The 14170-nt window shown below is 41.1% G+C and overlaps 1 protein-coding gene across 2 annotated transcripts in view; it reads left to right on the forward strand.

Moving 5' to 3' along the window:
- rock2a (rho-associated, coiled-coil containing protein kinase 2a) overlaps window positions 1-14092 on the forward strand; it is a 43180-nt gene extending 29088 nt beyond the window's left edge. Inside the window, exons 16-32 of one of the 2 annotated variants that reach the window (XM_050061272.1) lie at window positions 1807-1913; window positions 2707-2866; window positions 3155-3315; window positions 4746-4930; window positions 5041-5110; window positions 5582-5685; window positions 5877-6063; window positions 6576-6669; window positions 6764-6858; window positions 7090-7281; window positions 7459-7627; window positions 8522-8592; window positions 8680-8768; window positions 8911-8989; window positions 9166-9433; window positions 9555-9768; window positions 12387-14092. In XM_050061272.1, coding sequence (XP_049917229.1) covers window positions 1807-1913; window positions 2707-2866; window positions 3155-3315; window positions 4746-4930; window positions 5041-5110; window positions 5582-5685; window positions 5877-6063; window positions 6576-6669; window positions 6764-6858; window positions 7090-7281; window positions 7459-7627; window positions 8522-8592; window positions 8680-8768; window positions 8911-8989; window positions 9166-9433; window positions 9555-9768; window positions 12387-12390 — 2249 coding nt within the window. In that variant the 3' untranslated portion in view covers window positions 12391-14092. Of the gene's footprint in view, window positions 1-1806; window positions 1914-2706; window positions 2867-3154; window positions 3316-4745; window positions 4931-5040; window positions 5111-5581; window positions 5686-5876; window positions 6064-6575; window positions 6670-6763; window positions 6859-7089; window positions 7282-7458; window positions 7628-8521; window positions 8593-8679; window positions 8769-8910; window positions 8990-9165; window positions 9434-9554; window positions 9769-10810; window positions 12367-12386 lie in introns of those variants that run through there. The other variant, XM_050061273.1, reaches the window with a different exon arrangement.
- Window positions 14093-14170: the final 78 nt, after the last annotated feature.

Raw genomic sequence — 14170 nt, forward strand, 5'->3', positions numbered from 1 at the left:
TGTATATATGTGTGTATATATATATATATATATATATATATATATATATATATATATATGTATATGTATATATATATATATGTATATATATGTATGTATATATAGTTATATAAATGGGTGATAGTAGTGAGTGAAATACAATTTTGTTCCACTTTAAGTAGTTGCTGATACCCTGTTTTTTTATGAAGTCGAAATTCTATTACACGCCTTGGATAAAAATTTGGTATCTCAGCCACTTGTGTCTGCCCAGCAGCTTACATGGCAGATTTAGTGGGGCAGTAAGGTGGGCAAGAGCTGTGTGACACACCAATATAGAGTGCAGCAAAGAGGATTTTCAGGCCTTAATAAGGAGTTTGCAGTGCAGCTCGATTGTAGTCAGAATCCATTACGCAAACAACACAGTCACTATCTGTGTTTGTGTGTGAGAGAGAGGTTGATTTGAATTTATTTGTAAGAGCTTTTATCAGTACAGGTTTGTCTGGAGGTGCTTTGCAGGGCCGCAGTGGCCTTGATCCAAACATGAACAAATACATCTGATATTTAGAGATACAAGGCTTAAGCCCTGTTTGTCACACTGGTTGAACAAATCTCAGTATAGAGGGTAAAAAATGAAATGCTCCGTCCTCTTTCTCCTCTCTCCGCCCTTGAATAAAATACAACAGCTAGTTTCTCCGCTGCAGCTGGTCAGTGTACAGCAGCAGCAGACTGCAGTTGTGTATCAGTATGAGCCAGTATGTTAACATCAGGGCTAATAATTTAACCTTAATCTGATTGAGGCAGGACTCGGGCTATTTAACTGGTCATATAAAAGCTTTTATCTGATAGCGTTAATTGAGGTGAGGTCATACTTGAAGCAAACACAGCCCAGTTCACACACCCAGGTTTCTGCTCAGTCTCTATTTGTTGCAACATGTAGACCCCTCAGTTCATTTTCTTATTGACATTTGTCAAACTCTAGTTGTGGGTCATTGGATGCCCTGACCAAATGTTGCATTTACAAATCAAACAATGTAGCACAATGTAATTAAATCATCAATGACGTGCTTTCTTCAGTGACCTAGAATATTTTAGAAATGGCATTTATCTAAATATTCATAATCAAAACCTTTCGTTTTGCTGATATATATACACAAACTGTGGCACATGGTGTCTCTGAAAAAAGCAACACACTCATTTAAAGGCTGCCCAGTACTGTCCCAGTCTTGCTGGACACAGATCAGTGTGGGCATACAATTTTGCTGGGACTATGCAGGGCTTGGCAATGACATTTGCCACACTGCCACTGGCAACCATCTTGAAAAACTGTCAACCAAATCATGGCCTTTGGTTGCCATCAGTGGGAGTAACTTTTTAACATATAAAAACTATGGACGGCAAACAGCAAAACATGCATCCCAAATAAATAAGTTCTTTATATTTTAACTAGGCAACACTTCTGTGTGTTTATTCATGCACAAAGCTGTGAAGAAAAACCCCCAAATGTGAGACATATTTGGATGAGCCTTAATAAATAAGATAAGATAAAATCAGATAAAACACAAGCTACAAATAATTTTGTTATCACATTTTCATCATTAGGCTGGCATTTAACGGCATAGTATCGTACTAATATAGGGTGACTAAAAATGGCAACCATATAATCAGTTTCGGGAACCAAAAGCTTGATGCGTGGTTGCCACTTTTAAAAGCTAATGTTGAGCCCTGCTGTGTGTGAGCATAAACAATATGTTGCATGTTATATACGTGTTTCAGAGATGTTTTGTAACGTGCTCCTTCTCTGACGATTCTCTTGGTTTTGTCGTGCAGGACGCATCTCTGGCCTGGAGGAGGAGGCACGTCAGCACAGACAGGCTCTGTCCAAAACTGAGACAGAGAAGAGACAGCTTCAGGAAAAACACACAGATCTGGAGAAGGTAAACCAGAGATGATAACTAATTTTTTAACCTCTTATGGAGTGTATTCTTCACCGAACATGGAAATAAGAAATAGTAATATTATGTTATTAGTATTTACCACCTTCCTCATGTTTTGGCACACTCTCTTGTAATAATTGTAATGTCATATGAATACCTGGAAGAAGGAATTTAGACGTCCTGGACTGCAAATATGAAGAATGATTCTTCCCCAGTGTTCTTTGTCTTGGGTTATCTAGCATCAGTATAAAACATTTACATCATGATGTGGTTTGCTGCAGTGGAAGCATCATAACAGAGGACTGATAAATAATCTACGAACTGATTCAACAGGCTGCCTCTCTGACTGGTTTAAAGCCTCATTGGTGAAAGTTTACAACCGTTAGTGGCCTGACATTTACAAATAAGTTGCTGATTACATATAATTTAATGGGCACCATCTATAAAGAATTGTATTACACTTACACGGATCAGCTGGTGAGGTCCATTTGGTTGACTAAATAATTCAAAGGGCATATTGATCCTGAAGGTGAAGCTTTAAGGTCTGCAGAGAAGAACATTGACTAAACGGATGCTTAGTTTCATTCAGTGCTTCAGTTCTTTGATAATGATTTCAGATTATGTTCATTTAATGCTCCTATTCAGAGCTGTATTCTGCTGCAGGAAGTCTGAAGCCACCTGAGTGCAGCTTTTGGCATCAGGTCATTATGTTGTTGTGTTTGCCGGCTGAGTTTTGCTCTCAGGGTTTCATTGGTTTTATCCGAACACCTCTGCCCTTGTTTCCCTCGCGCAGGAGAAGAGCAACAAGGAGATTGATTTGACCTACAAGCTGAAGGTGCTGCAGCAGGAGCTGGAGCAGGAGGAGGCCTCTCACAAGGCCACCAAGGCAATGCTGGCAGACAAGAGCAAGATCAAAGAAACCATTGAGGGCGCCAAGTCAGAGTCCATGAAGGGTAAGGGGCACGAACCTTTCCTTTCAGGTTGCTCTCTTACGGACATCCTTGCTTACTTCAGCTGTCTGTTTCTCCTAGTTTGTACCATCACACATACGATGTTGTGGAGAAGCCATTGATTTGAGATTTGAACTTTGTGAAATAGTTTCGAACCAGTGGACATCTCTGACTTCACCTTTAGCACTTATGAGTCACACACAATGTGCATTTATTATTATAGCGTTACAAGGTTCACTATGGATTAACACAACTTTAACACGTGAATATAATTTAACAACTCACATGCAGAGATAGAGCAGAAGCTGGCGGAGGAACGAGCAGCCAAACTTCGTCTGGAGAACCGAATTCTAGATCTGGAGAAGCACAGCAGCATGATGGACTGTGACTATAAACAGGCTTTGCAGAAACTAGATGAGCTACGCAGACACAAGGACCTACTAACTGAGGAGGTGAGTGTTTATATTCTCTGCGGGGGAACAGTGAAGTGTGTGTTTACATATTAATTGCCACCTACAGAAACAAATTATGCTTGTGCTAACAGCTTATGTAACAATGTGTCTGAGCTGTGGAAAAATGGCAGTGATTCAGCGGATACAAAAACAGTAAATACAGACAAAACCATAACAAAAGCAAAGTCAACGTTCTAAATAGGAGTGGGCGATGTAGCAAATTTATCTGATAACCTCGAATGTGATTTTATGTGTGATATGGCAGATGACCAGATTGTCACATCCAGATTCCTGGGGCATTTTAGCAGTTTATTTAAGCATGAAAAGCAAGCCAGGGTTATATGCTCTCCCTCTCACACACACAGACACCCCAAACTGATCAACCACACCCACCAGTTTGTCGATCATTATCCTGAGTTCAGGTGGAAAATGGAAAAAAAAAAATGGAGGAAGATACCAGAGTGTGTCTATCGTCTGAAGATGGTTTCAGTTTCCTTTCCAAATCTATTCCATCACTAACAGCACCACCTAGTGCAGAACGTCGCAGTCAAGCCTCCACTTAGAAAAAGATGGTCAAACTGGCCCCCATGTTGTTTTGTGTACGTGTATATACCAGGCATTACAGCAAGGGCATGTAAGAACTGACTTCAAAATAACAGCCCTCAGTTCATTCAATAAGTCAGTCAGTCTGCCGATAACAAATAAAAATACACATTTAACTATAACTAAATGGATTAAATAATAAATCAAATTATTGATAATTCAAACTAGAGCCCAGCTATGAAACTTGGCCAGGGGCACAACGTGGGGGTAGCCAATGGCCCTTGCTCGGACTATGCACATCTTCACACTTTTCATTTTGATCTTAACTACACATAAGTAAAGTTTTGTGACTATATCTTGCACGGTTGCGACACTACAGCATTGACAAAATCTGTCCACAGACAGATAGACACATTAATATCTGGCATAATACTGAAAACGGCATCTGTGGTAGTGTCTGCTGCCATGGATGCCACCAGGATCACATCTCACCATGATGACACACACACACACACACACACACACACACACACACAGGTGAAAACAATACCAGCTGTCAGGATGTTGTTGTAGCAGGTAAAAATAACTACAGCCTGCAAACATTATTTCAGAGAGAAATTGATTTTCAGTCATGAGAATAATTAATCAAACCTAATAATAAAGGATTCCTTTACAAAGATCAGTTTTATTTCAGAATGACAGCACACCACTTCAGAGTGTCACTCAGACAATACAAGGACATCCTGATGTGATATTTCACAATTAAAAAGCCCTGTAAATTGTCATAAATGAGCTGTGTTCCCTCTAAATTGAGATTAATTTACATGAATGATCACACTAGTGATCCACAAAAACTCTGTCCTACTGTATCTGCGTCATTCTTCCAGGTGAAAAACCTGACGCTGAAGATTGAGCAGGAGACCCAGAAGCGTAACCTGACTCAGAACGACCTCAAGGCCCAGAACCAGCAGCTCAACTCTCTGCGAACTTCTGAAAAGCAACTCAAACAGGAGATGAATCACCTGCTCGACATCAAACGCAGCCTGGAGAAACAGAACCAAGAGTTGCGCAAGTCAGTTTTTAACATTTTGTATAACTGTTTTCTAGCATTCAGACTGAAGGCTTCATATTTTGACACAAAAAGGATGATGAGTAACAGGATGTTTTTATTTTCGACCGCAGAGAAAGACAGGACACAGACGGGCAAATGAAGGAATTACAGGACCAGTTGGAAGCTGAACAGTATTTCTCTGTGAGTCTTTATTCTGCTCTGTAATTACATATGTGGATGGAAAATGACTAAGCGCAGCACATTATGGTTCTGCATCTCGCTTGCTGAGTGTGTGGGCGTTTCTTTTATTCAGTAGTTATTGCAGGTTGGTCTGTGGTAATTTTTCATGTATTTTTATAATGATAAGGTAAACATTTCATGATTTGTGTAAATGCAATGTTGTAATGCTTAATAGAATCCAAATTATTTGTTTCCCTTTATCATAGTTTTATTTTATGGCTCATTTGTATGCATTGTGTGTATTTATTATAACTCAGGGAAGGTATTTGCCTTTTTGGAACTGTTTTGACTTCTCTAGTCTTCCCAGTAGAAACAAAGTAGTAGGCTGCTGAATTTATGAGATGCATGGAAGTAAAGAGTTGCATCACAATGTGTGATAATGTATTACCTGTGACTGCAAGGTGTTTTTGACCTATTTGCTGTGTTCTCCAGACACTGTACAAGACCCAGGTTCGTGAACTGAAAGAGGAGTGTGAGGAGAGGAACAAACTCTACAAAGATGTGCAGCAGTCCCTGCAGGAGCTTCAGGAGGAGAGGTGCTTTGGCTGTTTGAAAATATGATACCTCCTTTTAATCCACTTTGATAGTGGTGCACTGAACATGAACCAAAACCAAAACAAATTCAGGATGCAGCAGTCACTTAATTTATATCTCTGAATGAGACACTTATATTCAGAGTTTGTGATTAATAGTGTCAGATTTTCATTTGTTATTTCATGTCATTTAGGGATTCATTGGCAGCTCAGCTTGAGATTACACTGACAAAGGCTGACTCAGAGCAGCTGGCGCGCTCCATCGCTGAGGAGCAGTACTCAGACCTGGAGAAGGAGAAGATAATGAAGGAGCTGGAGCTAAAGGAGATGATGGCCCGCCATCGTCAGGAGCTATCGGAGAAGGACATCACCATCAGTTCGGTGAGTTGCATCAACTCCTGTCTCCTGCTTAATTTACGTGATCTGAAAGGGTCTGATGTGTTGTTAAGAAGCTGTTCATCACATTTATCACATGTATCACATCACATCAGATAAAGAGGAAAGCTTGCCTTATTACTAAGAAATAAAATATAATGTACAACAACAATAAATTATAGATCCAGCACATTCTCAACTTTTGAATTGGGGGTGTATGAGGTACTTATCATAGTCAGTGTATTGCATACAGTAGATGTCAGTTTGGAGAAGCAGGAAAGAGTCTGACAAAGAAGCTAGGTAAGCTACTGCTATGGAGGGGTCAGTAACAAAACATTTTAACTGTATATGACACACTGGCTATGGGTAAGTACTCTGTACAACCGCGATTCAAAAAATCTGAACTATCCATTTAAGAGGTTGAGGTTGGACAACAGATGGCATTGGCAGGCAGCTTAGACAGTGCTCATAATTACCCATAACATAGTGAATATAATGGTATTTCCTGCTTCATGCAGCTGGAAGAAGCCAACAGGACCCTGACCAGTGATGTCGCCAACCTAGCCAATGAGAAGGAGGAACTGAACAACAAATTGAAGGAGGCAATAGAAGGTAATTGATGTGCTTAAAATACAACTTAAATTTTTACTATAAGTAAAATATTGGCATGGTTATTTATTATTTTTGTGTATCTTTTCTTTTCCAGAATCAGAAAAGTCAAAGGACTGGGAGCAGCAGATCAGCCAGATGAAGCAGGCGTTTGAGAAGCAGCTGCAGTCAGAGAGGACGCTGAAGACTCAGGCATGTTTTTTAAACTTCACTACTAATCACACCATGCATGTGCTTTATTTTCAGCCACTTAAATACACTTAGACAGCAACTTGAGAGGTTTTGATACAAAATTAGAAGGGCTAATGTTAGAGAAGTCTCTGGGTTATTTCTCCAGGAAGTGCCTCCCATCACATCTAGACAACTCTGAAAACAAGCTAAAGCATGAGATGTGGTAAATGTGGTGCTCATGTCTGTCTACAGGCCGTCAATAAGCTGGCAGAGATCATGAACAGGAAGGAGGTTCGTGGCGGAGGCAGTCGCCGTGGTAACGACACAGACATGCGGCGAAAGGAGAAGGAGAACAGGAAGCTGCAGTTGGAGCTGAGGTCGGAGAAGGAAAAATTCAACAGCAGCATCATCAAATACCAGAGAGAGATCAACGAAATGCAGGCGGTCAGTAGGACACTCACTGTTTCATTTTACACAGCGTGGTGGCACCAGCGCTCTGACTTCTGTTGTCTCTCCCTTCAGTAACAACAGGCTGAGCCAGCATGTGCAGCAGTATCACTCCCTCTTCAGTGTATTTGACTGCACTTTGTTTTCTGTTGCTTTTTTTTTTTTTTTTTGTAGCAACTGTCAGATGAGAGCCAGATGCGTATTGAGCTGCAGATGGCCCTGGACAGTAAGGACAGTGACATCGAGCAGCTGAGGAACCTCCTGCAGACACTCAGTGTTCAATCGATGGACTCCGCCAGTGTCAGCAGTGGGCCAGAGTTTGACACTGATGATGCGTTCACGGGTGAGAGCTCCACCACTGAGTAAACACAGTGGTCATGTGAAAATATTAGTCCCGCACGAATCAGCATCCCTGTGATTTGGGGTCACATGTTTTTTCATAGCGGGGTTTTTATATTTTATCCACACCTCATTTCTGCCTCTTTCCTGGTCAAGAATTATGGAGGCTGCGTTGGCAATTATAAATGAACATTTTGACAGCCTTTTGGGTGCAAATTCACCCCACACAGCACTTAGAGAGAGTGTGTCGGTGTGTGTTCAATGGCTGTTTTACTTGTTAGCATCAACTGCTCTTGTCATTCAGGAAGTGGATGTTAGGCAGAAGTTTGACGTAATATCTGGGGGATAAAATAAGAAAAATTTAATTAAAATACAGACTAATCCCATGCGAATTTGCCACACGAAACACAGATGTGGGTAATTTCCAAAACACCAGTTTCCCTGATAATATTAGTCCCATGTGAATAGGGCTTAAAAGGTAAGTTAGATGAGGAATTGGGTTTTGAGGGAGATAAAACAAAGTAATACTGAAAGCTTTTGTATACTAGTGGCTGAAAAAATGTGTCATCTTTTATTTCACTACATCACAGCTGCTGCTGCTGCCACTGTACAACTCAGCATTTTGTGTGTGTAAATGTTTTGCTGACAATGCACATCTATTTGATAAATGCAGTTATAAAAAAGAATTGGATTAGACCTTAAACAGTTTGTAAAGATACACAGCTGGCGGAGGTCGATCAAAATTGACTTTACTCCTGCGGTGTGAATACAAGCAGCTCAAATAAAATAACGACGGCTACCCTATATTTTAGTCGGTTGGAAAACACTGACAACTTATCATTACAGTATGCATACTCACTGTAACTTCCACGTCTTTCTCTGTCCGTCTCCCACTCAGAAACGAGGCTGGAGGGCTGGCTCTCGCTCCCTGTCAGAAACAACACCAAGAAGTTTGGATGGGAGAGAAAGGTACAGGGTATAAAGTTGCTTTGATGATGTACAACAGTCTCTCCTTGATTTAACGTAACCTTAAGCATGTCTGTTGTGTTGCTGCAGTATGTTGTGGTGAGCAGCAAGAAGATTCTCTTCTACAACAACGAGCAAGACAAAGAGCAGTCCATTCCTTACATGGTGCTTGATATTGAGTGAGTGTAACACCTAATGTTCCTCCGCTGAGAAGACAACCCAGTGTCAGTTTGAGTTTGTTTCATTTATTCCTGCAGGAGCTTTTGATGATGCAGCTGACTTGTTGTGATGAGGGGACACTAATGTATTCTCTTCACGCAGCAAACTCTTCCATGTGAGGCCTGTCACGCAAACAGATGTGTACCGTGCTGACGCCAAAGAGATTCCCAGGATATTCCAGGTCCGTCTCAGCATCACTTCAATAGTTTTAATGCTTAAATGCTTAAATTTAAAAATATATCACAGTATCTTGAATTTGAACTTCTCGATGATCAATAATGATTTTTGTTTAGTATCAAAAGCACAAATTCAGGCGAAAAAAATCCTCATTATCTTCACTCTAAATCGACTTTCCAGATTCTTTATGCCAATGAAGGCGAGAGCAAAAAGGAGCCAGAGTTTCCCGTGGATCCGCTGCCTATCGGAGAGAAGTCCAGCTACATCTGCCACAAGGGCCACGAGTTCATCCCTACGCTGTACCATTTCCCCACCAACTGTGAGGCATGCACCAAGCCGCTGTGGAACATGTTCAAGCCGCCGCCTGCTCTGGAGTGCCGGCGCTGCCACATCAAGTGCCACAAGGACCACATGGACAAGAAGGAGGAGATCATCGCTCCATGCAAAGGTACGATGCGTCCCATCTGGAATAATCTATGAACAGACTGATTTATTCATGCAGCCTTAATGTTGCCAATAAAGGTAGCTAAAGACTATAACTGAAAATGTGACATCTCTCCCACCACCAGTGAACTACGACGTGTCTTCAGCCAAGAACCTGCTGCTGCTGGCCGTGTCCCAGGAGGAGCAGCAGAAGTGGGTGAGCCGACTGGTCAAGAAGATTCCTAAGAAGCCTCCACCACCAGAGCACTTTGCGCGCTCCTCTCCACGTGCCTCCATGAAGGTCCAGCCCAGTCAGTCCATGAGGAGGCCCAGTCGACAGCTCCCCACCAGCAAGAGCAGGTAGCAGAGCACACAAGATCATATACAAACAGTTTTTGCTTTCTGGACAAGCTGTAAACAAAAGGGTCTGTCAGTAATTTATACCTATAAGATTTGTAATGTTCTGTTAGTTTGTATGAAATGTTGGGATATGCAGGAGGTCTTTAGTGAGGCAGAGAATAGATGGTGGGTTTTAATATACACACACAAATGTTCTTGAGAATTAGGACAAATCATGTTCTACCAAAAAACAGCCTTAAAATTCTACCTTATCAACACACTAATTCTGTTTTTGGGGTGAAATATGATTTTTAAGGGACTTATTTATATGAAATAATATGATTTATAACATATTTATGTCTGTTTCTGACACTTTCATTATAATATTGATGTCGTTTTCCACACATTCCACCATTCCACTTTTTTTTTTTTTTCTCCTTCAATTTTGGGGAAAAGGTGAAGTGAAAGTCTTAAATTTAACTTTCCTTAAGCTGAAGGTACCCTGATCGAAAAAGAAACATTTTTTAAAGTTATTGTGAGGGAACACAAAAGAAGTTCTGGAAAAATATCATACTTAAGTTTTCTGAATCTTTTGAAATGAAAATTCTCAAATGTAAATATCCTGAATATTTACCACTGTTAGCTCCTGGCCTTTTCAGTCCAGGTGGTATCAGTTTCATCTGTTTTCAGAGCCACCAAATCTAAGAAAAAGCAAAGTTCATATTCTATGCTCAACCTGTGTGAAAGCTAATGGTGTGAAACCCCAAAGGCTGTTATGTTTATGCAGTGGAGCTGTTCTTGTAGAGGAGTATAAAGCCCGAATCTAGAGTTCAGTGAGAGGTGTTTTTGTGTGAGAAAGTGAGTGAGCCTGCAGAGAATGAGAGCCTGTTTTCAGTCTCCACTCTGCTCAGTCTTGTGTTTCTCAGCATAATAATACACAACACCACAGTCTCTTTGACGGGGAACGGTATCCAACCCTACACTTTAGAACAATAGACTTTGGCTACCAGTCTGTGTGTGCAGCAGTTGTTACCTGGCCATCATAACTAATCTCCTCTTTCAGATTGGAGGACTTTGGTCTTCAGGACTGGCACTGGGCATTGGATGATATCGATGATGATTGTTCTTCTATTCATTTCTGATGAGCATATATGGTAACACTGTGTGCAGTGTGTGCTGTGCAGTGTGTTGATTTCAGTTGCAGTGGAACGCTGTTTCCACGGGGCATCGATTTACAATCACTGCCTTTTCTCTGCTACCTTGAAAAACGTGAGATCCATACTGTTACTTAGGGTGGTAGCCGAGCACAAAGTCTACACAAGACTAAACTTTAAAGCTGCTGAGGATAATGGGGCTTTTCCCTAGTCACATAATCCTGCTAATGTCCTTAAGCATGTCCCATCCATTGTCGCCTTATGTTCTCTGACCTCAACCCTTGCAGGTCAAATGGCTTCAGAATGAAGGAATCCAACAGTGGACTCACACAGTGGTACAAATGACGACTTCTCCCACCTTGTTCCTCCTTTGCCCAGATGTTTCTCTATAAACGACTCAATCTTTGAATGTGTGTATAAGTGTTTTACAACCAAAAGGTGTCTTTTGGTGTCCACAGTCCTGGTTGTCAGTTTGTGATGGTGGTGGGCTGTGTCCACATATGTTGGTCCTAGTGCACATGCTTGTTTGGGTTCCTCGGTTGTTCACTTGATAGCTTGGATCACCTCTCCACTGGGTATTTTTAATTAACGCAGATACATTGTCGTCTGGGTTGAAACAGAAATTTTTTCAAGGATATGTTTGCAGTAATTTAATGTCTCCATAATGTTAATTATCCCTGTGAGTGTATGTATCTCAGCCACAATTCCTGAAAAAACAAATTTAAGAAATCTTTATCATGTAATATTTTTCATATGTAGGATTTATTTGGTATCTATGAAAAATTCTATTGACAGGTGATTACATACAGTAGGATCTTGAGTCATTGTGAAATAAGTGAGTTGTGCACATAGACTGTATAAAAATAATGGACATAACCACTGTGAATTCACCCATTTTGGTTTGTGGATTACTGCTTTGACACCTTGAGTTCGGCATTTTGGCCGTCACCATCTTGGTTTTTTGGAGCCCGCAGTGACCGTATTTGGATGGGAGGGAGAGGCTGCCATTGATGCACATTGCTACATCTCTGTCCTGATTGACAGATTACTGTGGTAGCCATCACAAGGTAGCCACCCCTTAAACGATAACCCTGCTTCATTTATAGACTATTTTATTCTAATTGGGACCATAATTTACAAAGTGAACACCATGATGTATTGAAGGAGACTAGAAACTATAGATTGAAACCATAAACTCATTAGGAAAATGTTCACTGAGGTATTAAGTCAAGAGAAAAGTAGTGTCATTTTCTCATTGACTTGTTTGTAATTGGACCTCTTTTTACAACCAGTGGAGTCGCCCCCTGCTGGCCATTAGACAGAAAGCAGGTATATGGCTTCGTGTCTGCTTTTTTTATACAATCTGTGCTTGTGCAGGATTCATTAGTATGACTCATCCTATGAGGACAAACTGTTTGTACTCCTCTGACCACATCATAGGTATTTGCTGAGACTAATCTTGCACCTGTTTCTTTCTTCCCCCAGTTAACCTTGCTTTGGGAGTGTGTCGCCTTGTCGAGGTGGTGGGGTGTGTGTCCTCCAAAATCAAAGACTATACAAAGCTGTATTTGCAGATCAGCACACCGAACTCCACATCACTTCTCCACAACCCACCCTGTCGTGCTTCAGCCTGTGAGAGTTACAAAGTCTGTTTTCCCCCGTTTCGTTGAACTTCTTTCCCAGGCACTAGAAGCGCTAACGACTATCAAACTCACCTGAACACCTGTGATCTTTTCACCGAGCTGGATGGCTTGTAAGCACATTAGCTGAAGTCTTCTCTTGGGCCCTTAACTAGAGCAATTAAGTGTCTCTGGGGGTTGGAGGAGCTCGTTCAGCTCCCACAGAACAGAAGAGAGCTCTTATTAGCCCGACCTGGGCTGGCAAGGAGGGGATACACTTACCTCAACACTTCTCACCAGGACACACTGTCTGATTGAAGGACCCAACTCTCAACTCCTCCTCACCACCTTTGGGGATTCTTGTGGCCAAATAAAGAAAGACATTCTTGTGTTTAATGATTGTTAACAATATGAAGGGTTTAATGGGGAACACTACACTCAGAAGATAGTAAATTCTGTAATTTGTTGGCTGCATACAGCTGAGATTGTTGAACTTGATCCCAGATACAGTATCTGTACTTTGGCTTATTCAAACTCTTTAACATATTGATTGTAGCTTCTTGCTTCCCACGATTCTGCTTTCAGGTGCGCGTCCACACGGGTCACAGAAACTTGAATGAGGTACTTAAGCAAACCAGCTGTTGGGAAGAGTATCATATGGCTCCAGGATTTGCGTAAATAATTCCTTGAGTGCCTCTTATTCAGATTTCTGACTCGGTCACGCTCTGAATCACCGGTTTGTCGTTGTGTGACTACAGTAAAGGTTAGAAGTGAACAGAATCCTACTCTGAATGGCATTAGATGAAGAACCAGACATAAGATCCTCGTAATCCCATAATATTCCAAACCTGCACTGTCAGTTATGAGGGTTAATGTTTACTGAACTCAAGGGGTGCACCGTTATGCTTTTCTGATCCGAGCTCGGCTCCTTTTGTTGTTTGAATGTACATCTGGGCTTTACCAGAGACGACACGCAGGCATTGTATTACTTCTATCCAAATATACTTGACTGAAGCCCCCTTTAATCACCAACTACTCTGAGTGAACTTGCATGTGTTTGCCTTTTCAGGCCTCACACTTAAGTGCTGTCACCCACAGGCCTGCACCTGTTAGACGTGTAGTTTTTAGCATTGAAAATTTGGGGACTTGACCAATAAGAAGCAGAAACAATGAAGGTATGCAATCATAACCCATGAGTCAAAATACTGAGCAGCACTATTCCATTGAAAGTTTTTCTAAAAGTGTTTGTCCTGATATTTTTGTATTAAAAGTAACCAAACTCTGAGTTTGGGCACATTGTTGTGTATGTGGCTTACATAGCAGGTGGAGAGCAACTATGTGTGTGTGTGCGTGTGTGTGTGCGTGTGTACCGAGTGCTCTCCTTTAACCAAGAAGCATGTTTTATACATATAAATATACACAGTATATATTTTACATGCCATACAGTGCACATTATATTATTTATACAGCCTTGTCCACTTTGTATTTAAGGGCTCTACATCCAGATTGCATGTTTGCTACCAAACAGCTCTATAATAATAACTACTTCAACAATAAAGACATGGATGTGCCTTTTGGTTTCGGATTATTTTTCTGCCTTCAAAGGAAATGTGTTGGAAGCTTTAATTCTGTACATGTGCACAACAACTT

This window comes from Epinephelus moara, chromosome 14, assembly GCF_006386435.1.
Source record: "Epinephelus moara isolate mb chromosome 14, YSFRI_EMoa_1.0, whole genome shotgun sequence".
NCBI lineage: Eukaryota > Metazoa > Chordata > Actinopteri > Perciformes > Serranidae > Epinephelus > Epinephelus moara.